Source organism: Pezoporus wallicus, unplaced genomic scaffold (assembly GCF_028554395.1).
Source record: "Pezoporus wallicus isolate ANWC-B61680 ecotype Strahan unplaced genomic scaffold, APGP_CSIRO_Pwel_v1 scaffold_8441, whole genome shotgun sequence".
NCBI lineage: Eukaryota > Metazoa > Chordata > Aves > Psittaciformes > Psittacidae > Pezoporus > Pezoporus wallicus.
This window is the reverse complement of record NW_026641359.1, coordinates 510,292-529,832: the sequence shown is the minus strand read 5'-3', so window position 1 is coordinate 529,832 and position 19,541 is coordinate 510,292. Positions and strand designations below refer to the sequence as shown.

Genomic DNA, 19,541 nt, shown 5'->3' with positions numbered 1-19,541 from the left:
ACAAAGCCCTGATGAAAAGCAACCCAGGTCCCCTGGCTGTGGGCACATGGAGTAATCTATAGCTGAGCCACGGAAGCAGGCGTGCAGCATGTGACTGCTTTGTCAGGGGACAGTACGTCCTGAAATGAAGCTCAAGCAGGGCAGGAGGAAGGCAGACTTGGGCTTCAAGCAGGCCAGAGACTTCTGAGCTCTGGATCCCAGCAGTACCGAAGGAATGTTCCTCCACAGAGCGTCATGTCGGGATGTGGCAGGGTATCTTCTGGAGCTCTCCCATGTCTGTGGCCGTACCCAGTGTGTGGTTAGCAGGGTCCACAGCTGCCACTGAGGTATGAGCGGCCCCGGCGCCAGCCGCCATATCCGCAGCCTCCAAAGCCTCCATAGCCACCAAAGCCTCCATAGCCTCCACAGCTACCATAGCCTCCATAGCCACCATAGCCACCATAGCCTCCATAGCCACCATAGCCTCCATAGCCACCATAGCCCCCATAGCCTCCATAACCACCATAGCCTCCATAACTGCCGCCATAGCCCCCAGCAATGGCAGGGACTCCCGCTGAGCCCACAGCGCTGTGCTGAGGGAAGGAGCTGAGGATGGGTCCGGGGAAGGTGACCACCGTGGCTGGGGGCTGGATCACCACTGAGGAGCTCTGGCACTGACGCACGCAGGGCTCGTTGGTGGTGTCAGCCACTGGGCATGGGGCGGCCACCCCACAGGAAGGGGCACACAGGCTGGAGCAGGACATCTTTCAGGCAGGCGCAGAGTCCTGGAAAATGCACCAGGGATTAGGCAAGGGTGAGGGCAAGAAACTCTGTCAAGGGAGGCAGGGAGAGATCTGCAAGAGGCTCCCAGGAGCTGCACTTACCCGTTTGATCAGGAGAGTCAAGAGCAGGAATCTGGATAGAGGCTGTGAGGCTTTCAGCTCTTTTATACATGTCCCAGACTGCCTGGGGCATCGGTCAGGCGTGGGGGCAGGAACCCCTCAGTCTCATAAAACTCAGTGGAAAAGCTTCATGACACAGAAAATGATGTGAGACAATTATATCCTTCTTCGCTGGGGACATTGGTGTGCAAATGTCCCCTGAGTGTACAAGGTTGATGGGAGGGCGAGACCTTGACACACCTTGACATGAAACACAAGGTGTTGCTGTAGCTGAGTTAGAAGCCCTAATAAACCTTGCTCTGTCCCTAATCCCTCACTTTGCCTGGGCAGGAGAGTCCTGAGCATCTTGCAGAAGTGCTTTGCAATCCTGGGCACAGCCATGATGCCTCTCATTACCTCCCTTTTACAGGCTGGTAAACAGAGGCATCAGGAGGTTGGGTAAATACAGAAGCTTTTCAACACATTTGTGGTGACTTTGACATCCCTTCCATCCCCCAAAGCAGCAAGACCTGTGCGTGTCACGGTCTGTGGGTCCATAGACATGTCTATGAATTGCCCAGCTCTTGCGGGTCTGGAGGACAGTGGGATATTTAGGTCATGGTTTTACTTGGTGGCTGTGGAAAGGGTAGAGGAGATGTGTCCATGCATGGCAGAACTGGAAACACACAGGGGGCTGGAAGAGATGCGATGTGCAGGCAGTGGGATAGAGCACAGGAGACCTCTGATGGGAAAACACACGCACACACACATATATGGAGGAGCAGAAGTGCAGCAGCGGGGCCAGGTCACTGTCATTTGGTTCAGCCTCATGTCTGTGAGCACGGTCTTCTCCAGGGTTTGATATGGCCACATTGGCTGGAGTCGGAGGCATGGTGGGCACTGCTGGTTCTGGGAGTCTGGCTGGATGGCTGCTGAGCTTGGTGTGGCTGGGCACAGGAATGTTCTGCAAGATGCTGTTGATGGTTCTTGGCAGGCAAAATGGGACACAATGACACACACTATAAAAAAGACAAAGCACAGCTGCTGCTGTGGTATCTTTCATTTAATAATAGAATCATAGAATAATTAGGGTTGGAATGCAGCTTAAGATCATTTATTTCCAACCTCCCTGCCATGGGCAGGGACACCTCACACTAGACGATGTCACCCAAGATCTGTCCAACCTGGCCTTGAATACTGCCAGGGATGGAGCATGACATGGTTAGTCCCTCCCATCACCCTCATTCTGTCAAGGGCACATTGCATGCCAATGTCCCCAAAGAAAAGGAATATCATTGTATCTCATCACTATCTGTCATGACTCTTGTCAGGTTGATTTTCAAGAAGACATTTGGGATCTGCCTAGCTTCTACCTGCTTTCCTTCAGGAATCACATCTTGCTATGTGAGGTTTATCCAGAGTAGGGTCTATGCCCATCCCCATTGACCAAAGCTTTTCCCTCTTTGCCTTCCATGTCTTCTCCCCTCCTTATGCTCTGTCACTGTGTAGCTCAAGAAGTGTTAGGACCAGCAGTAAGTTTACCGCCCAATCAAGCCATTCCCTTGGGCTGCCTGCATCCCCAGGCCTCCCGGGATTGGGACTCTAATGGAACCACCCACACAGGAAAGGCCCAGCTCAGAGTCACTTGGGAGGCCATGGGACAAAGAGGGAGAGTGTCACCAATGCCCAGCATCTTGCCAAATGCCTTGCCTCAAAACCCTATTTCAGTGCAATACCCTCAGGGCACACCATGTGAGCCAGAACCTGTTCTATGTCCAAGAGCCACTGCAGGGGAGTCTGGCCAGATGTGAGGATGGGCAGAGATGGAAACAGCTTGTGTCAGGAACGGATGGGAGACATGCTCGGCAAGGGGACATGGCAAGCATATGGCAGAAGCATGGATTTAAACTCCATTTCCCTTGACCTCCAAAGGTGACCAATAAGAAGCGAACAAAAGGAAGCAATGACAGCATGCTGGTTTTAGAGAGGATTTGGGAGAGCTTCTACAAGAAGATATGGTGCATCCATGTGGGCTTTGAAATACATAGTGTTTAATGGGGGAGGGAGACCCAAGGAAGCTCACTGGGATGCACTCTACAAGACTGATACAGGACACCATCATTAGTTAGAATACAGTGAACAAGCTGCCTAAATGATCAAAGGGCACAACCATGGGGCATTCAGGCAGCCAAGACCAAGGAGCCCAGAGGTTAAGGGCATGTGGGAAAGAAGAAGAAAGGAACAGGAAAAAGAAAGAGACAACACTGTGATGCAACACAGCTTTTATTGAAGTTTGAGGTGGGGAAGTAACTGGGGAAAAAGCAGGTCCCCAACCAAGGCCGTCCAACATCTCCAGGCCATGGGCAGAACAACACAGAGCATCAGCTCTGCCACTGGAGTAGGCACGTGATGTGAGTCTCTGTCACCAGAGAGAAATGAGTCTTAAGGGGATGCTCAAGCAGGAAATGAAAAAAAAAAAAAATGGGACAAAAGCTGTCAGGAGGCTTCCAAGATTTGAAAACTGGAAGTGCTGAAGGGAAGATCTTCCTTTGGGCATCATCATGTTGATATGTGCCAGAGGCTTTCCTGGAGCTCTCAGTTGTCTGAGGATGGACCATGGTGGGGCTTAGCAGCTCCCACAGCTGGCACCGAAGGACAGGAGGCCTCGGCCCCAGCCTCCATATCCACAGCCCCCAAAGCCTCCGTAGCCACCAAAGCCTCCGTAGCCTCCACAGCTACCATAGCCTCCATAGCCACCAAAGCCACCAAGGCCTCCATAGCCCCCATAGCCTCCGTAGCCTCCAAATCCACCATAGCCTCCAAAACTGCCACCGTAACCCCCAGCAATGGCAGGGACTCCCGCTGAGCCCACAACGCTGTGCTGTGGGAAGGAGCTGAGGATGGGTCCGGGGAAGGTGACCACTGAGGCCGGGGGCTGGATCACCACTGTGGAGCTCTGGCACTGACGCACGCAGGGCTCGTTGGTGGTGTCAGCCAGGGGGCATGGGGCGGCCACCCCACAGGAGGGGACACACAGGCTGGAGCAGGACATCTTCCAGGCAGGTGCGGAGTCCTGGAAAATGCACCAGGGATTAGGCAAGGGTGAGGGCAAGAAACCCTGTCAAGGGAGGCAGGGAGAGATCTGCAAGAGGCTCCCAAGAGCTGCACTTACCTGGTTGATCAGGAGAGTCAAGAGCAGGAATCTGGATAGAGGCTGTGAGGCTTTCAGCTCTTTTATACACGTCCCAGGCTCCCAGGGCATAGGCCAGGGGGAGTGGTCAGAATCCCCAAGGACTCATGGAAGACAGTGGATAAGCTTCATGACACAATTAATAAGACTAGAAACTTTTGGCCCTTTGTATTGGGGTCAGTGGTATGTGAATGTGCCCTGGAGTGCATACGGGTGATGGGGTATAGCATGACACATTCCATGATAGACAAGTTGCTGTAGCTGACCTTGCAGCACCAATAAACACGGATCTGACATTAATCCCCCTCTTTGCCTATCCACTGCTGAGTGAGCCAGCAGTGTCCAGCGTGCCTGTGCCTGTAGGCAGCGTGGCCACGCACACCTTGGCTCACTGTGGGTGCTCATCAGCCTCTCCTGTATCAGCCCTTAATGTCCAGTTGAGGAATTGAGTCCCTCCAGAGCGGACTTGACGCAGATCACACTCACAGACACGTGGCCAGGGAACCTGGGGGAGTCTTCGTTCCCTTGCCCTCCTGCCCCTCTGTGCATGTCTCCTTCTCACCTGCTGTCAGATATCACTGCTCCCCTAACATGTCAGTGTTGAGCTCCCAGCCTGTGATTCTCCCCACACACAGCAACTGCAGCTCCTACTCTTAGCATGGCTCTTGGTCGGTAAGGCTCCGTCACACCCTGATAAGCAAGGTCATAGAAATGGCCCACTTTTAGGAATGGTTCTGAACTGCTGCCCCAAAAGGGTACTGGAATGTCTTGGGCCTTTAGAATGTGGAATGTCCTCTCCCTTTGCTTAACCTCCTTGTACCTCTGTTTACCGCCATGTAAAAGAGAGGTAAAACCAGGTGTGCTGGCTGTGCCCAGGAATGCAAAGCACTTCTGCAAGGTGCCCAAGACTCCAACACATGAGCAAAGTGGGAGGATTAGGGACCGACTGGGGTTTATTGGTGCCATGAGGTCAGCTACAGCATCACCTTGTCTTTCATGTCATGGTGTGTCAAGATCTGTTCCTCCCATTCTGGTTTTGCTCTCCAGTACACGTTTGCTTGCTACTCTCCTCAGTGAGGATGGACTTACTTTGTTTCATGAGGCTTCACAGCTTGATTTCATCATTATCTGGGGCTTGTGTTGCTGATGCTGGCCACTGCCCCAGGCAGTGTGGGACATGTATAAAAGAGCTGTGGGCTTCAGAGCTCCCTATCCAGCTTCTTCTTCTTGACTCTCCTGATCATTCAGGTAAGTCCCAGACTTACGTCCTTCTTTCCTTCTTCAGCTGTGTATCTTTGTCAACATCTCTTTGCTGTCTTCTCCGTCACTTTTCATAAGGATAGGATTTGATCGTGCTCTTTCAGAGAAAGGGATATGTCTGAATTTTAACCTTTAGGTCAGATCTATGACTATACTGATGCCCTCAAGTCCCTTGTGAGGTCACTGTTATCTGCATTTGATGCGGGGACTTTTTTCCTATGTGGCAGTCAGGATAAGGAATCATTGAGGAGACCAAGGGGGTTACAGCAGCATGCCAAGTGTGGGATGGGATTTTGCTCTGGCTGCCTGAGATGATCAGAGCATGTCCTGGAGCAAGGGTTCCAAGTAGAATAGAGTGAGGATGGATTTGTCATCAGGCCATGTACTGCACCATAACTCTGTCTTCTCCTGCAGCTTGACCTCCTGAAGAGAAGAATGTCCTGCTCCAGCCTGTGCGTCCCTTCCTGTGGGGTGGCCGCCCCATGCCCCCTGGCTGACACCACCAACGAGCCCTGCGTGCGTCAGTGCCAGAGCTCCTCAGTGGTGATCCAGCCCCCAGCCACGGTGGTCACCTTCCCCGGACCCATCCTCAGCTCCTTCCCTCAGCACAGCGCTGTGGGCTCAGCGGGAGTCCCTGCCATTGCTGGGGGCTATGGTGGCAGTTTTGGTGGCTACGGTGGATTCGGGGGCTATGGAGGCTATGGAGGCCTTGGTGGCTATGGTGGCTATGGAGGCTATGGTAGCTGTGGAGGCTATGGAGGCTTTGGTGGCTACGGAGGCTTCAGTGGCTACGGAGGCTTCGGTGGCTGTGGAGGATATGGCGGCTGGGGCCGAGGCCTCCTGTCCTTCGGTGCCAGCTGTGGAAGCTGCTAAACCCCACTGGCATCTGGCCTCAGATAATAGAGAGCTCCAGAAAAGCCTTTGGCATATGCCAACATGATGATCCCCAAAGGAGGAACATTCCTTTCATCACTGCTGGGATCTAGAGGTTGGATGCCTGCTGCTTGTTGGAGCCCAGCTCTGCCTTCCTCCTGCCCTACTTGATCATCCCTTCAAGACTTGTTACCCCCTGATGACAGAGACCCACATTAGGCTCCTGCTCCTGCAGCATGGTTGGTGCCCTTTGGAGCACTGCCCACTGCCAGCAGTGCTGGACTGACCTTGCTCGGGGCTCTGCTCTTGTCCTTACTCCTTTCCCCCTTAAACTGCAATAAAGGCTGTGTTGCATCGTAGTGCTGACCTTTGGTTTTATTTGACTCTTCCTCCATGCACAATATCCCATGTGGCATTATGTTTCCTATGAGTGTCCTAGACAGTTTCCACCCATGACCTTTTGAAGGAGACCTTTGGGTGGTGTCTGACTTCCTCCTGCTTTCTCTCAGTAATCACCTGTTGCTATGTGGGGGCTGCCCAGAGCAGGGACTATGGCCATGTTCATGGACCACAGCTAGTCTTTCTTTCCCTCCGTGGCTTCTGCTCTCCTTAAGTTCCTGCACTGTGCATCTCAAAAAGAACTGTTGGGACCAGCAGTGAATTTTCTGCCCACTCTGGCCATTGCCATGAGCTGCCTGCACCTCCAGCTGTCATGCGATTGGTAAGACAATGGAGCCATCTCAAAGGTAAAGGTCCAGCTCAGAGTCACTTGTGAGAATACAGGTCTAAAGAAGAGTGTCACCAATTGCCAGATCCTCCCCAAATGCCTTGCCTCCGTTGCCTCCACATTCCTGCAACCTGGCACTGCGTTCACCTGCAGTGTTTCTTCCATCTTCTAATGCTCCTCAGAGCACTTCTGGCCCCATCTGCCCCTCACTGCTACTTCAGAATGTCTTCCCAGCCATGTTACCCACCTCACACTGCAGACCCAGAAGTTCCCTGGAACAACAGGAGGGCTTCGTACAGCCAGTGCTCCTACAGCAGAGATGGGATCACCCAAACCCCCTTCCACCATGGTGCCCTCAGCAGAAACACAGGGGACATCGCATGAAGCACCACATAAAAGGTGTCTGAGAGAAAGTGCAGGTAAATCCAGGCAGATATGGGACAATTGATCCCTCTTTTTCTGGGCTCCCCAGCAATGACCAACGTGCTGTCAATTTACCCTTCCTGAATGGCTTTGTCTGAAACTGCCTGTGTACAAGACCAAAGTGCAGTGCTGGGATCACATGATGGGAAGTTACCTGGGGAAGGGAGGGACCTTGGCAGTGTTGGCAATGCAACCTCCCTCTCAAACAGCTGTATGCTTCCTTTGACTTGCATACTAGGGGAAAATCCTGTCTCAGAAAGGACATTTGGGAAGACTTGGCTGTGTCTATCATGCATTTTCAGATTCGTACCCATCCCTGGCTGAGCACAGGGACATGTCCAGCATGTGGCAGCAGCACTGTCGAAGCAAAGTTTTTCTCTCCATTTCCCTGGACCACCCAATGTGACCAATGCAAATCTAACAAAGAGAGGCAATGGCACCATGCCAGTTTTGGAGAGCACTTGGAAGTCCGTCCATGAGACACCTATGGTGCTTTCACATCCCCAAACAGGCCAATGGATCCATATTTCATTTATTGCTAAATGGAGACCAGAGGAAGCCCCCAACAACATCCTGTACAAGACACAGTTTTGACAGTCATCATCATTTGAATCACACTGAGCACTGAATCCAGCCACTCAAATGCCCCAAAGGCACTGCTATTTGTTATTCAAGTAACCCAGCCTAAGAAGCCCAGAGGTCTGGGGCAAGTGAGAAAGAAGAAGTAAGGCTCAGAAAAAAACCAAAGGATCAACACTGCGATACAACAGAGATTTTATTGAAGATTGAGGTGGGGAAGGAAATGGGAGAAATGCAGCAACACAACCAAGGCCATCCAAGGTCTCCATTCCATGGGAAGAACTATAAAGAGCATCAGCCCTGCCACTGGAGCAGGCACCTTGTGCCGGTTTCTTTTATAAGTGGGCAACGTATGTGGAAAGGGTGCTCAAGTAGAGGAGAAGGGAGGCAGAGTAGGGCTCCAACAGGCAAGAGGCATGGAACCTGTTGATGCCAGGAGTACCGAAGCGATGTTCTTTTGGGCATCATCATGTTGGGACATGCCAGAGGCTTTCCTGGAGATCTCTGTCTTCTGAGGCTGGACATGAGAGGGGCTTAGCAACTCCCACACCAACCACCGAAGGACCTGAGACCGCGGCCCCAGCCTCCATATCCACAGCCCCCAAAGCCTCCGTAGCCACCAAAGCCTCCATAGCCTCCACAGCTACCATAGCCTCCATAACCCCCAAAGCCACCAAGGCCTCCATAGCCACCATAACCCCCAAAGCCTCCATAGCCTCCAAATCCTCCATATCCTCCATAACTGCCTCCGTAGCCCCCAGCAATGGCAGGGACTCCCGCTGAGCCCACAGCGCTGTGCTGAGGGAAGGAGCTGAGGATGGGTCCGGGGAAGGTGACCACCGAAGCCGGGGGCTGGATCACCACTGAGGAGCTCTGGCACTGACGCACGCAGGGCTCATTGATGGTGTCAGCCAGTGGGCAGGGGGCAGCCACCCCACAGGAAGGGACACACAGGCTGGAGCAGGACATCTTTCAGGCAGGTATGGAGTCCTGGAAAATGCACCAGGGATTAGGCAAGGGTGAGGGCAAGAAACCCTGTCAAGGGAGGCAGGGAGAGATCTGCAAGAGACTGCAAGAGCTGCACTTACCTGATTGATCTGGAGAGTCAAGAGCAAGAATTTGGGTAGAGGCTGTGAAGCCTTCAGCTCTTTTATACTTATCCCAGACTGCTGGGTCAACAGCCATGGGGTGTGAATGATACCCACAAATACTCATGGAAGACAGTGGATAAACTTCATGACACACATAATTACATAAGTAACTCTGGTCCCTCTTTATTGGGGTCAGTGGTATGCGACTGTGCCCTGGAGTGCATATGGGCGATGGGATATGGCACAGCACATTCCATGATAGACAAGGTTCTTCTGTCGCTGACCTTGCATCACTCACAAACACAGGTCTGTCATTAACCCCCCCTTTGTCTTCCCATTGCTGAGAGATTCAGCAGTGCCCAGCATGCCTGTGCCTGTCAGGAGCATGACCATGTGCCCACTGGCTCATTGTAGGTCCTCATCAGCCTCTCCTGTAGCAGCCCCCAATGTCCAGTTAAGGAGCTGAGTCTTTCCAGAGAGGGCTCGAGAAGGTCCGCGCTCACAAACACGCGGCCAAGGAAGCTGGGGGAGTCCTTTCTCCTTTCCTGCCCTCCTGCGCCTCTGTTCATTTCTCCTTCTCACCTATGACCCTGCTGCTGGATCTCAGTGCTTCCCTAACAAGAAAATGTTGAGATCCCAGCATTTAGGTCTCCTCCCCGACACATCTAATGCAGCTTCTACTCTTTGCATGGATCTTAGTTGATAAGACACAGCCACAACCTGATAAGCAAGGTCATAGAGATGGCCCACGTTTAGGGATGCTTCTGAACTGTTACCCCAAAAGGGTCCTGGAATGTCTTGGGCCTTCAGAAGTCATTCTAAGCATGTGGAATGGCTTCTGTCTTTGCCCAAGCTCCCCGTGCCTCTGTTTACCACCTTGTAAAAGAGAGGTAATGACAGGCGTGCGTGCTGTGCCCAGGATTGCAAAGCACTTCTGCAAGGTGCCCAAGACTCCAGCACATAAGCAAAGCGGGAGGATTAGGAGCCGATCGGGGTTTAAGGTGCCATGAGGTCAGCTACAGCATCGCCTTGTCTTTCATGTCATGGCGTGTCATGGTCAGTTCCACCCATTCCCTGTTTGCTCTCAGGGCAGGTTTGCATGCTTCTGTCCCCAGTGAGGATGCGTTCTTTGTTTCATGAGGCTTCAGCCCTTGACTTCATTATTAGCTGAGGCTTCTGTCACTGATGCTGGCAACTGCTCCAGGCAGTGTGGGACATGTATAAAAGAGCTGCGGGCATCACAGCTCCCTATCCAGCTTCTTCCACTTGACTCGCCTGATCACTGTGGTAAGTCCTAGACTTATGTTCTTATGTTCTTCTTTTCTTCTTTAGCTGTGTGTCCTTGTCAACATCTCTTTGCTGTCATCTCCATCAGCTTTCATAAATATAGATAGGATGTGATGGTGCTCTTTTAGAGAAAGGAAAGAACTTGAATTTTATTCTTCCATGTGAGATCTATAAGTATACAAATGCACTCAAGTGACTTGTGAGGTCATTGATACCTTATCTGTGTTTGATGTTGGGTCTTTTTCCCAAGGGGTATTCAGGCTCATAGAGCATAGAGGAGTGCAAGGGGTTTACAGCAGCATGTCAAATGTGGAACAGGTTGTGCTCTGTCTGCCTGAGATGATCCAGGGAACATCCTGGAGCAGACGTTCCAAGTAGAATAGAGTGAGGATGGATTTGTCATCAGGCCATGTACTGCACCATAACTCTGTCTTCTCCTGCAGCTTGACCTTCCAAAGACAAGAATGTCCTGCTCCAGCCTTTGTGTACCTTCCTGTGGGGTGGCCGCCCCATGCCCAGTGGCTGACACCACCAATGAGCCCTGCGTGCGTCAGTGCCAGAGCTCCACAGTGGTGATCCAGCCCCCGGCCTCAGTGGTCACCTTCCCCGGACCCATCCTCAGCTCCTTCCCTCAGCACAGCGTTGTGGGCTCAGCGGGAGTCCCTGCCATTGCTGGGGGCTACGGCGGAAGTTATGGAGGCTATGGTGGATTTGGAGGCTATGGTGGCTACGGGGGCTATGGAGGCCTTGGTGGCTATGGTGGCTATGGAGGCTATGGTAGCTGTGGAGGCTACGGAGGCTTTGGCGGCTATGGAGGCTTTGGTGGCTACGGAGGCTTTGGGGGCTGTGGATATGGAGGCTGGGGCCGAGGCCTCAGGTCCTTCGGTGGTTGGTGTGGCAGCTGCTAAACCCCACCGGTGTCTGGCCTCTGACAATAGAGAGCTTCAGAAAAGCCTATGGCATATGCCAACATGACGATGCCGAAAGGAAGAACATTCATTCCATCACTGCTGGGATCTAGAGGTTGGATGCCTCTTGCTTGTTGGAGCCCAGCTCTGCCTTCCTCCTGCTCTGCTTGAGCATCTCTACAAGACTCATCATCGCGCGATGACAGAGACGCACACTAGGTTCCTGCTCCTGCAGCATGGTTGATGCCCTATGGAGCACTGCCCACTGCCAGCAGTGCGGGACTTATCTTGCTTGGGGCTCTGCTCTTCTCCCTACACCTTTCCCTACTTAAACTTCAATAAAAGCTGAGTTGCATCACATTGGTGGCCTTTGGTTTTATTTGATTCTTCCTCCATGCACAATATCCCATGTGGCATTATGGTTTCCCATGAGTGTCCTAGACAGTTCCCACCCATAACCTTTTGAAGGAGACCTTTGGGTGGTGTCTGGCTTTCTCCTGCTTTCTCTCAGAAATCATTTGTTACTATGGGAGGGTTGCCCAGAGCAAGGACCCTGCTCATGCTTATTGACCACAGCTAATCTTTCTTTCCCTCCGTAGCTTCTGCTCTCCTTAAGCTCTTGCACTGTGCAACTCAAAAAGAGCTGTTGGGACCAGCGGTGTATTTTCTGCCCACTCTGGCCATTGCCATGAGCTGCCTGCACCTCCAGCTGTCATGCGATTGGTAAGACAATGGAGCCATGTCAAAGGTGAAAGTCCAGCTCAGAGTCACTTGTGAGAATAAAGGCCAAAAGAAGAGTGTCACCAATTGCCAGATCCTCCCCAAATGCCTTGCCTCCATTGCCTCCATGTTCCTGCAACCTGGCACCATGTTCACCTATTGTGTTTCCCCCATCTTCTAAAGCTCCTTGGAGCACTTTTGGCCCAATCTGCCCCTCACTGCTACTTCAGAATGTCTTCCCAGCCATGTTACCCACCTCACACTGCAGACCCAGAAGTTCCCTGGAAGAACAGGAGGGTTTCCTACAGCCAGTGATCCAAAAAAGACCTTGCTGGCCTTTTCCTGCCCTTCCTCACATACCAGCTCACAATGTATCATGTACAGCCAAATGGTTCCAAAATCACCCCGATATGGCAGCAGAGATGGGACCACCCAAACCCCCTCCCACCACAGTGCCTTCAGCGGACACACAGGAGACACCACGTGAGACACCACATAAAAGATGTCTGAGAGAAAGTGCAGGTAAATCCAGGCAGATATGGCACAGAGCACATGTATTTACCTGCGCTCCCCAGCAATGACCAACGTGCTGTCAATTTGCCCCTCCTGATACCTTTGCCTAGAACTGCCTGTATACAAGACCAAAGTGCAGCGCTAGGATCACGCTATGGGAAGTTACCTGGGGAAGAGAGGGATCTTGACGGGGTTGGCATTGCAACCTCCCTCTCAAAAAGCGTTATGCTTCATTTGACTTGGATACAGAGAGAAAATCCTGGCTCAGTGAAGACATTTGGGAAGACTTTTGTGTGCATTTCTGAGTAGTACCCATACCTGACTGGGCATGGGAACATGGGCAGAATGCGGCAGCAGCACTATACTTGCATGTTTTTTCTCAATATTTAACTGGACCTTCCAATGTGACCATTATGGAAGCCAGCAATGGGAGGCAATTGTACAATACTAATTTTGCAGAGCATTTTGAAAACATTCCACATGACACCTAAGGTGCTTTCACGTCTTCCAAGAGAGCTCTGGGAATGTATTGTGTTTAATGCTGGAGGAAGACCAGAGGAAGCTCGCTGTGACATCCTCCACAGAACCCAGATGAGACGGTCATCCTCATTCACATCAGACTGAGCAAGCCACCCAAGTGCTCCAAAACCACTACTATGGATTACTGAAGAAGCCCAGCACAAGAAGGCTAGAGGTTTAGGGCAAGAGAGAAAGAAGAAGAACGGATCATGAAAAACAAATGCCCAACATTGCGATACAACACAGCTTTTATTGAAGTTTGAAGCAGGGATAAAATTGGGAGAATTGGATTATGCCAACCAAGGCAATGCAACCACTGCAGGCAGTGGACAGAACTACAAAGAACACCAGCCCTTCCACTGGAGCAGGCACGTGGTGGGGGTTTCTGATCTGAGAGGTCAATGACTCTGGAAATGATGCTCAAGCAGAGGAGGAGGAAGGCAGAGTTGGGCTCCAACAGGCAAAAGGTGTCAAAGCTCTGAATGGCAGAAGTGCGGAAGAGATGTTCTTCTTTTGGGCATCATCATGTTGAGATGTGCCAGAGGCTTTCCTGGATCTCTCTGTCATCTGAGGCGTGTCCCAGGTGTGGCTTACCAGCTGCCACACCAACCACCGAAGGACCTGAGACCGCGGCCCCAGCCTCCATATCCACAGCCCCCAAAACCTCCATAGCCACCAAAGCCTCCGTAGCCGCCAAAGCCTCCGTAGCCTCCACAGCCACCATAGCCTCCATAGCCCCAATAGCCACCAAGGCCTCCATAGCCACCAAGGCCTCCATAGCCACCGTAGCCACCATAGCCTCCAAATCCACCATAGCCTCCATAACTGCCACCGTAACCCCCAGCAATGGCAGGGACTCCCGCTGAGCCCACAACGCTGTGCTGAGGGAAAGAGCTGAGGATGGGTCCAGGGAAGGTGACCACAGAGGCTGGGGGCTGGATCACCACTGAGGAGCTCTGGCACTGACGCACACAGGGCTCATTGACGGTGTCAGCCAGCGGGCACGGGGCAGCAACCCCACAAGAAGGGACGCACAGGCTGGAGCAGGACATATTCCAGGCAGGTACGGAGTCCTGGAAAATGCACCAGGGATTAGGCAAGGGTGAGGGCAAGAAACTCTGTCAAGGGAGGCAGGGAGAGATCTGCAAGAGGCTCCCAGGGCTGCACTTACCTGATTGATCAGGAGAGTCAAGAGCAGGAATCTGGATAGAGGCTTTGAATCCCTCATCTCTTTTATACATTTCCCAGACTGCCCGGGGCATCAGCCATGGGGTGTGGGCAGAATCCGCAAATACTCATGGAAGCCAGGGGATAAGCATCATGACACACATAATTAGATAAGTAACTCTTGTCCCTCTTTACTGGGGTCAGTGGTATGCGAAGGTGCCCTGGAGTACATATGGGTAAATGAATATGGCTTGACACATTCCATGATAGACAAGATGCTGTTGTAGCTGACGTTGCACAAGACTGTCTTTAGTCCCCCACTTTGCCTGCCCGCATCTGATGGAGCCTGTAGAGCCCAGCATGCCTGGGCCTGTGGGGAGCATGGCCATGTGCACCCTGGCTCCCTCTGGGTGCTCATCAACCTCTCCTGTATTAGCCCTTAACGTTCAGTTGAGGGAATTTGTTCCCAGCAGAGAGGGCTTGAGGACGTCCACACTCAGAGACACGTGGCCAAGGAAGCTGGGGGAGTCATGGTTCCCTTCTTGCCATCCTGTGCCTCTGTGCATGTATCCTTCCCACCCAAGAGCCAGCTGCTGGATGTCATTGCTCACATAGGACGTAAATGTTGAGCTCCCAGCATATGAGTCTCCCCCCACAAATCAAATGCAGCTCCTACTCATTTCATGCCTCTTGGTCGGTAAGGCCCAGTGACGCCCTGAAAAGCAAGGTCATAGAGGAAGCCAAGGGTTAGAGATGCTCTGAACTGTTGCCTCAAAAGGGTGCTGGAATGCCTTGCCCCTTCAGAAGTCATTCCAAGCATGTGGAAAGGCTTCTGTCTTTGCCCAAGCTCCCATGCCTCTGTTTATCACCTTGTAAAAGAGAGGTAATGACAGGCGTGATGGCGGTGCCCAGGATTGCAAAGCACTTCTGCAAGGTGCCCAAGACTCCAACACATGAGCAAAGTGGGAGGATTAGGGACCGATCGGGGTTTATTGGTGCCATGAGGTCACCTTGTCTTTCATGTCATGGCGTGTCGTGATCTGCCCCTCCCATTCTCTGTTTGCTCTCCAGGGCACGTTTGCTCGCTACGATCCCCAGTGAGGATGCGTACTTTGTTTCATGAGGCTTCACAGCTTGATTTCCTCTTTAGCTTGGGCTTCTGTCGCTGATGCTGGCCACTGCCCCAGGCAGTGTGGGACATGTATAAAAGAGCTGAGGGCTTCAGAGCTCCCTATCCAGCTTCTTCCTCTTGACTCTCCTGATCCTTCAGGTAAGTCCCAGGCTTACGTCCTTTTTTCCTTCTTCAGCTGTGTATCTTTGATAACATTTCTTTGCTGTCTTCTCCATCACCTTTCATGATAATAGATAGGATGCGACGGTGCTCTCTTAGAGACAGGGAAAGCTTTGAAGTTTAACCTGTAGGTCAGATCTATAAGTCAACCAATGCAATCAAGTCCCTTGTGAGGTCACTGTTTTCTTATCTGTGATTGATGTGGGGTCTTTTTTCCTATGTCAGTCTCAGGGGCATTCAGGCTCATAGAGCATGGAGGAGTGCAAGGGGTTTCCAACAGCATGTCAACTGTAGCTCAGGTTTCTGCGCTGTCTCTGACTGCCTGACATGATACAGGGAATGTCCTGGAGCAAGGATCGAAAGCACAAAAAAGAGAGGAGGGATTTGGCATTAGGCCATGTACTGCGCCATAATTCTGTCTTTTCCTGCAGCTTGACCTCCTGAAGAGAAGAATGTCCTGCTCCAGCCTGTGCGTCCCTTCCTGTGGGGTGGCCGCCCCGTGCCCGCTGGCTGACACCACCAATGAGCCCTGCGTGCGTCAGTGCCAGAGCTCCTCGGTGGTGATCCAGCCCCCAGCTTCAGTGGTCACCTTCCCCGGACCCATCCTCAGCTCCTTCCCACAGCACAGCGTTGTGGGCTCAGCGGGAATCCCTGCCATTGCCGGGGGCTATGGCGGCAGTTATGGAGGCTATGGAGGATTTGGAGGCTATGGTGGCTACGGTGGCTATGGAGGCCTTGGTGGCTATGGAGGCCTTGGTGGCTATTTGGGCTTTGGAGGCTATGGTAGCTGTGGAGGCTACGGAGGCTTTGGCGGCTACGGAGGCTTTGGTGGCTACGGAGGCTTTGGTGGCTATGGAGGCTTTGGGGGCTGTGGATATGGAGGCTGGGGCCGCGGTCTCAGGTCCTTCGGTGGTTGGTGTGGCAGCTGGTAAGCCCCACCTGGGACCGGCCTGAGACAACAAAGAACTCCAGGGAAGTCTATGGCACATTCCAACTTGACGATACCCTAAAGAAGAACGTCCTTTCATCACTTCTGGGATCCAGAGCTTGGACACCTGTTGCTTGTTGGAGCCCAGCTCTGCCTTCCTCCTTTCAAGACTCGTTACCCCATGATGACAGAGACCCACATTAGGTTCCTGCTGCTGCAGCATGGTTGATGCCATTTGGAGCACTGCCCACTGCCAGCAGTGCTGGACTGACCTTGCTCGGGGCTCTGCTCTTGTCCCAACTCCTTTCCCTCTTAAACTGCAATAAAAGCTGCGTTGCATCACATTGGTGGCCTTTGCTTTTATTTGATACTTCCTCCATGCACAATGAGCAATATCCCATGTGGCATTATGGTTTCCCATGAGTGTCCTAGACAGTTCCCACCCATGACCACTTGAAGGAGGCCTTTGGGTGGTGTCTGGCTTTCTCCTGCTTTCTCTCAGAAATCACTTACTGCTATGGGAGGGTAGCCCAGAGCAGAGACCCTGTTCATGCTCATTGACCACAGCTAATCTTTCTTTCTGTCTGTGGCTTCTGCTCTCCTTAAACTCCTGCACTGTGCAGCTCAAAAAGTACTGTTGGGACCAACAGTGAATTTTCTGCCCACTCTGGCCATTCCCATGAGCTGCCTGCAGCTCCAGCTCTCAAGGGACTGGCAGAACAATGAAGTCATCACAAAGGTAAAGGTCCACCTCAGAGTTACTTGTTAGAATACAGGTCTAAAGAAGAGTGTCACCAATTGCCAGATCATAACCAAATGCCTTGTCTCCATTGCCTTCACATTCCTGCAACCTGGCACCCTGTTCACCTATTGTGTTTCCTCCATCTTCTAATGCTCCTCAGAGCACTATTGTTCCCATCTGCCCCTCACTGTTGCTCCAAATTCTTGTACTGTCCATTTCCTGCGTCCACCACAGCCAGTCTGCAGTCCCAGCTAGGCCCAGGAGCAACAGGATGAATTCCTACCCCCAGTGACCTGAAACAGATTTGCTGGCCTTTTCCTGCCTTTCCTCACACACCAGCTCACAATGTAGCCCAAGCTGCCAAATGGTTCCAAAAGCACCCAGATATGGCAGCAGAGATGGGATCCCCCAAACCCCCTCCCACCACAGTGCCCTCAGCGGACACACAGGAGACACCACGTGAGCCACCAAATAAAAGGTGTCTGAGAGAAAGTCCAGGAAAATCCAGGCAGATATGGGACAGAGGACATGTCTTCACCTGGGCTCCCCAGCAAAGACCAACGTGCTGACAATTTGCCCCTCCTGATGCCTTTGTCTGGAACTGCCTGTATACAGACCAAAGTGCAGTGCTAGGATCACGCTATGGGAAGTTACCTGGGGAAGAGAGGGATCTTGACGGGGTTGGCATTGCAACCTCCCTCTCAAAAAGCTTTATGCTTCATGTGATTTGGATATAGGGGGAAAATCCTGGCTCAGAGCAGACACTTGGGAAAAATTTGCGTGCCTTTCTGAGTAGCACCCATACCTGAATGGGCACGAGGTATTACCAGCATGTGCCAGCAGCACTCTACTTGCATTTCTTTTTCTCCATTTAACTGGACCTTCCAATGTGACCATTATGGAAGCCAACAATGGGAGGCAATTGTACAATACTAATTTTGCAGAGCATTTTGAAAACATTCCACATGACACCTAAGGTGCTTTCACGTCTTCCAAGAGAGCTCTGGGAATGTATTGTGTTTATTGCTGGAGGAAGACCAGAGGAAGCTCGCTGTGACATCCTCCACAGAACCCAGATGAGACGGTCATCCTCATTCACATCAGACTGAGCAAGCCACCCAAGTGCTCCAAAACCACTACTATGGATTACTGAAGAAGCCCAGCACAAGAAAGCCAGAGGTTTAGGGCAAGAGAGAAAGAAGAAGAACGGATCAGGAAAAACAAACGCTCAACATTGCGATACAACACAGCTTTTATTGAAGTTTGAAGCAGGGATAAAATTGGGAGTAGTGGATTATGCCAACCAAGGCAATGCAACCACTGCAGGCACAGGGCAGAACCACAAAGAGCATCAGCCCTTCCACTGGAGCAGGCACGTGGTGGGGGTTTCTGATCTGAGAGGTCAATGCCTCTGGAAATGATGCTCAAGCAGAGGAGGAGGAAGGCAGAGATGGGGTCCAACAGGCAAAATGTGTCAAAGCTCTGAAAGGCAGAAGTGCGGAAGAGATGTTCTTCTTTTGGGCATCATCATGTTGAGATGTGCCGGTGGCTTTCCTGGATCCCTCTGTCATCTGAGGCATGTCCCAGGTGTGGCTTACCAGCTGCCACACCAACCACCAAAGGACCTGAGACCGTGGCCCCAGCCTCCATATCCACAGCCCCCAAAGCCTCCATAGCCTCCAAGGCCTCCGTAGCCTCCACAGCTACCATAGCCACCATAGCCCCCATAGAAACCAAGGCCTCCGTAGCCACCATAGCCACCAAGGCCTCCATAGCCACCATAGCCCCCGTAGCCTCCAAATCCACCATAGCCTCCAAATCCACCATAGCCTCCATAACTGCCGCCGTAACCCCCAGCAATGGCAGGGACTCCCGCTGAGCCCACAACGCTGTGCTGAGGGAAGGAGCTGAGGATGGGTCCGGGGAAGGTGACCACTGAGGCCGGGGGCTGGATCACCACTGAGGAGCTCTGGCACTGACGCACACAGGGCTCATTGACGGTGTCAGCCAGTGGGCATGGGGCAGCCACCCCACAGGAAGGTACGCACAGGCTGGAGCAGGACATCTTTCAGGCAGGCAAGGAGTCCTGGAAAATGCACCAGGGATTAGGCAAGAGTGAGGGCAAGAAACTCTGTCAAGGGAGGCAGGGAGAGATCTGCAAGAGTCTCCCAAGAGCTGCACTTACCCGATTTATCCAAAGAGACAAGAGGAGGAATCTGGATAGAGGCTTTGAATCCCTCATCTCTTTTATACATTTCCCAGACTGCCCGGGGCATCAGCCATGGGGTGTGGGCAGAATCCGCAAATACTCGAGGACGCCAGTGGATAAACATCATGACACACATAATTAGATAAGTAACTCTTGTCCCTCTTTACTGGGGTCAGTGGTACGTGAAGGTGCCCTGGCGTGCACATGCGTGAAGGAAGATGACATGACACATTCCATGATAGACAAGATGCTGT

At 52.2% G+C, this 19,541-nt stretch overlaps 9 protein-coding genes across 10 annotated transcripts in view; 3 read left to right on the top strand and 6 right to left on the bottom strand.

The window, feature by feature from the left end:
- The window catches only part of LOC130606756 (protein MRP-126-like), a 201,326-nt gene that overhangs the window by 129,557 nt on the left and 52,228 nt on the right, over positions 1-19,541 (bottom strand). The gene's annotated exons all lie outside the window — the stretch shown is intronic.
- On the bottom strand, positions 300-956 carry LOC130606687 (claw keratin-like). The gene has a single exon (XM_057423212.1). It carries the CDS (start codon positions 741-743, stop codon positions 300-302), a length of 444 nt encoding a protein of 147 aa, XP_057279195.1. The 5' UTR covers positions 744-956.
- On the bottom strand, positions 3,487-3,912 carry LOC130606697 (claw keratin-like). The gene has a single exon (XM_057423223.1). The coding sequence runs from the start codon at positions 3,910-3,912 to the stop codon at positions 3,487-3,489; it is 426 nt and encodes a 141-aa protein (XP_057279206.1).
- LOC130606690 (claw keratin-like) lies at positions 5,746-6,183 on the top strand. The gene has a single exon (XM_057423215.1). It carries the CDS (start codon positions 5,746-5,748, stop codon positions 6,181-6,183), a length of 438 nt encoding a protein of 145 aa, XP_057279198.1.
- On the bottom strand, positions 8,447-8,881 carry LOC130606692 (claw keratin-like). The gene has a single exon (XM_057423218.1). It carries the CDS (start codon positions 8,879-8,881, stop codon positions 8,447-8,449), a length of 435 nt encoding a protein of 144 aa, XP_057279201.1.
- On the top strand, positions 10,755-11,198 carry LOC130606689 (claw keratin-like). Of its 2 annotated transcripts, XM_057423214.1 has the most exons (2): positions 10,755-11,049; positions 11,080-11,198. In XM_057423214.1, the coding sequence occupies exons 1-2, from the start codon at positions 10,755-10,757 to the stop codon at positions 11,196-11,198; spliced, it is 414 nt and encodes a 137-aa protein (XP_057279197.1). The 2 variants fall into 2 exon arrangements, with proteins under 2 accessions (XP_057279197.1, XP_057279196.1); XM_057423213.1 differs by having other exon boundaries at positions 10,755-11,198.
- On the bottom strand, positions 13,541-14,002 carry LOC130606654 (claw keratin-like). Its single transcript, XM_057423168.1, has 2 exons — positions 13,705-14,002; positions 13,541-13,659 (listed from the first exon to the last, which is right to left on the bottom strand). The coding sequence occupies exons 1-2, from the start codon at positions 14,000-14,002 to the stop codon at positions 13,541-13,543; spliced, it is 417 nt and encodes a 138-aa protein (XP_057279151.1).
- LOC130606653 (claw keratin-like) lies at positions 15,861-16,340 on the top strand. The gene is made up of 2 exons (XM_057423167.1): positions 15,861-16,140; positions 16,204-16,340. Exons 1-2 carry the CDS (start codon positions 15,861-15,863, stop codon positions 16,338-16,340), a joined length of 417 nt encoding a protein of 138 aa, XP_057279150.1.
- On the bottom strand, positions 17,263-19,143 carry LOC130606652 (claw keratin-like). Its single transcript, XM_057423166.1, has 3 exons — positions 18,819-19,143; positions 18,677-18,755; positions 17,263-17,329 (listed from the first exon to the last, which is right to left on the bottom strand). The coding sequence occupies exons 1-3, from the start codon at positions 19,141-19,143 to the stop codon at positions 17,263-17,265; spliced, it is 471 nt and encodes a 156-aa protein (XP_057279149.1).

Excerpts from the sequence above, each read along its gene's own strand:
- LOC130606687 (XM_057423212.1), bottom strand. The coding sequence starts at position 743 with ATGTCCTGCTCCAGCCTGTGTGCCCCTTCCTGTGGGGTGGCCGCCCCA.
- LOC130606697 (XM_057423223.1), bottom strand. The coding sequence starts at position 3,912 with ATGTCCTGCTCCAGCCTGTGTGTCCCCTCCTGTGGGGTGGCCGCCCCA.
- LOC130606690 (XM_057423215.1), top strand. The coding sequence starts at position 5,746 with ATGTCCTGCTCCAGCCTGTGCGTCCCTTCCTGTGGGGTGGCCGCCCCA.
- LOC130606692 (XM_057423218.1), bottom strand. The coding sequence starts at position 8,881 with ATGTCCTGCTCCAGCCTGTGTGTCCCTTCCTGTGGGGTGGCTGCCCCC.
- LOC130606689 (XM_057423213.1), top strand. The coding sequence starts at position 10,755 with ATGTCCTGCTCCAGCCTTTGTGTACCTTCCTGTGGGGTGGCCGCCCCA.
- LOC130606654 (XM_057423168.1), bottom strand. The coding sequence starts at position 14,002 with ATGTCCTGCTCCAGCCTGTGCGTCCCTTCTTGTGGGGTTGCTGCCCCG. Across the intron at positions 13,660-13,704 it reads AGGCCTTGGTGGCTATGGAG|GCTACGGAGGCTTTGGCGGC; the intron begins GCCTTGGTGGCT and ends GTGGCTGTGGAG.
- LOC130606653 (XM_057423167.1), top strand. The coding sequence starts at position 15,861 with ATGTCCTGCTCCAGCCTGTGCGTCCCTTCCTGTGGGGTGGCCGCCCCG. Across the intron at positions 16,141-16,203 it reads TGGCTACGGTGGCTATGGAG|GCTACGGAGGCTTTGGCGGC; the intron begins GCCTTGGTGGCT and ends GTAGCTGTGGAG.
- LOC130606652 (XM_057423166.1), bottom strand. The coding sequence starts at position 19,143 with ATGTCCTGCTCCAGCCTGTGCGTACCTTCCTGTGGGGTGGCTGCCCCA. Across the intron at positions 18,756-18,818 it reads TGGCTATGGTGGCTACGGAG|GCTATGGAGGCTTTGGGGGC; the intron begins GCCTTGGTTTCT and ends GAGGCCTTGGAG. Across the intron at positions 17,330-18,676 it reads GGTGGTTGGTGTGGCAGCTG|CTGGGACTGCAGACTGGCTG; the intron begins GTAAGCCACACC and ends TCCTGGGCCTAG.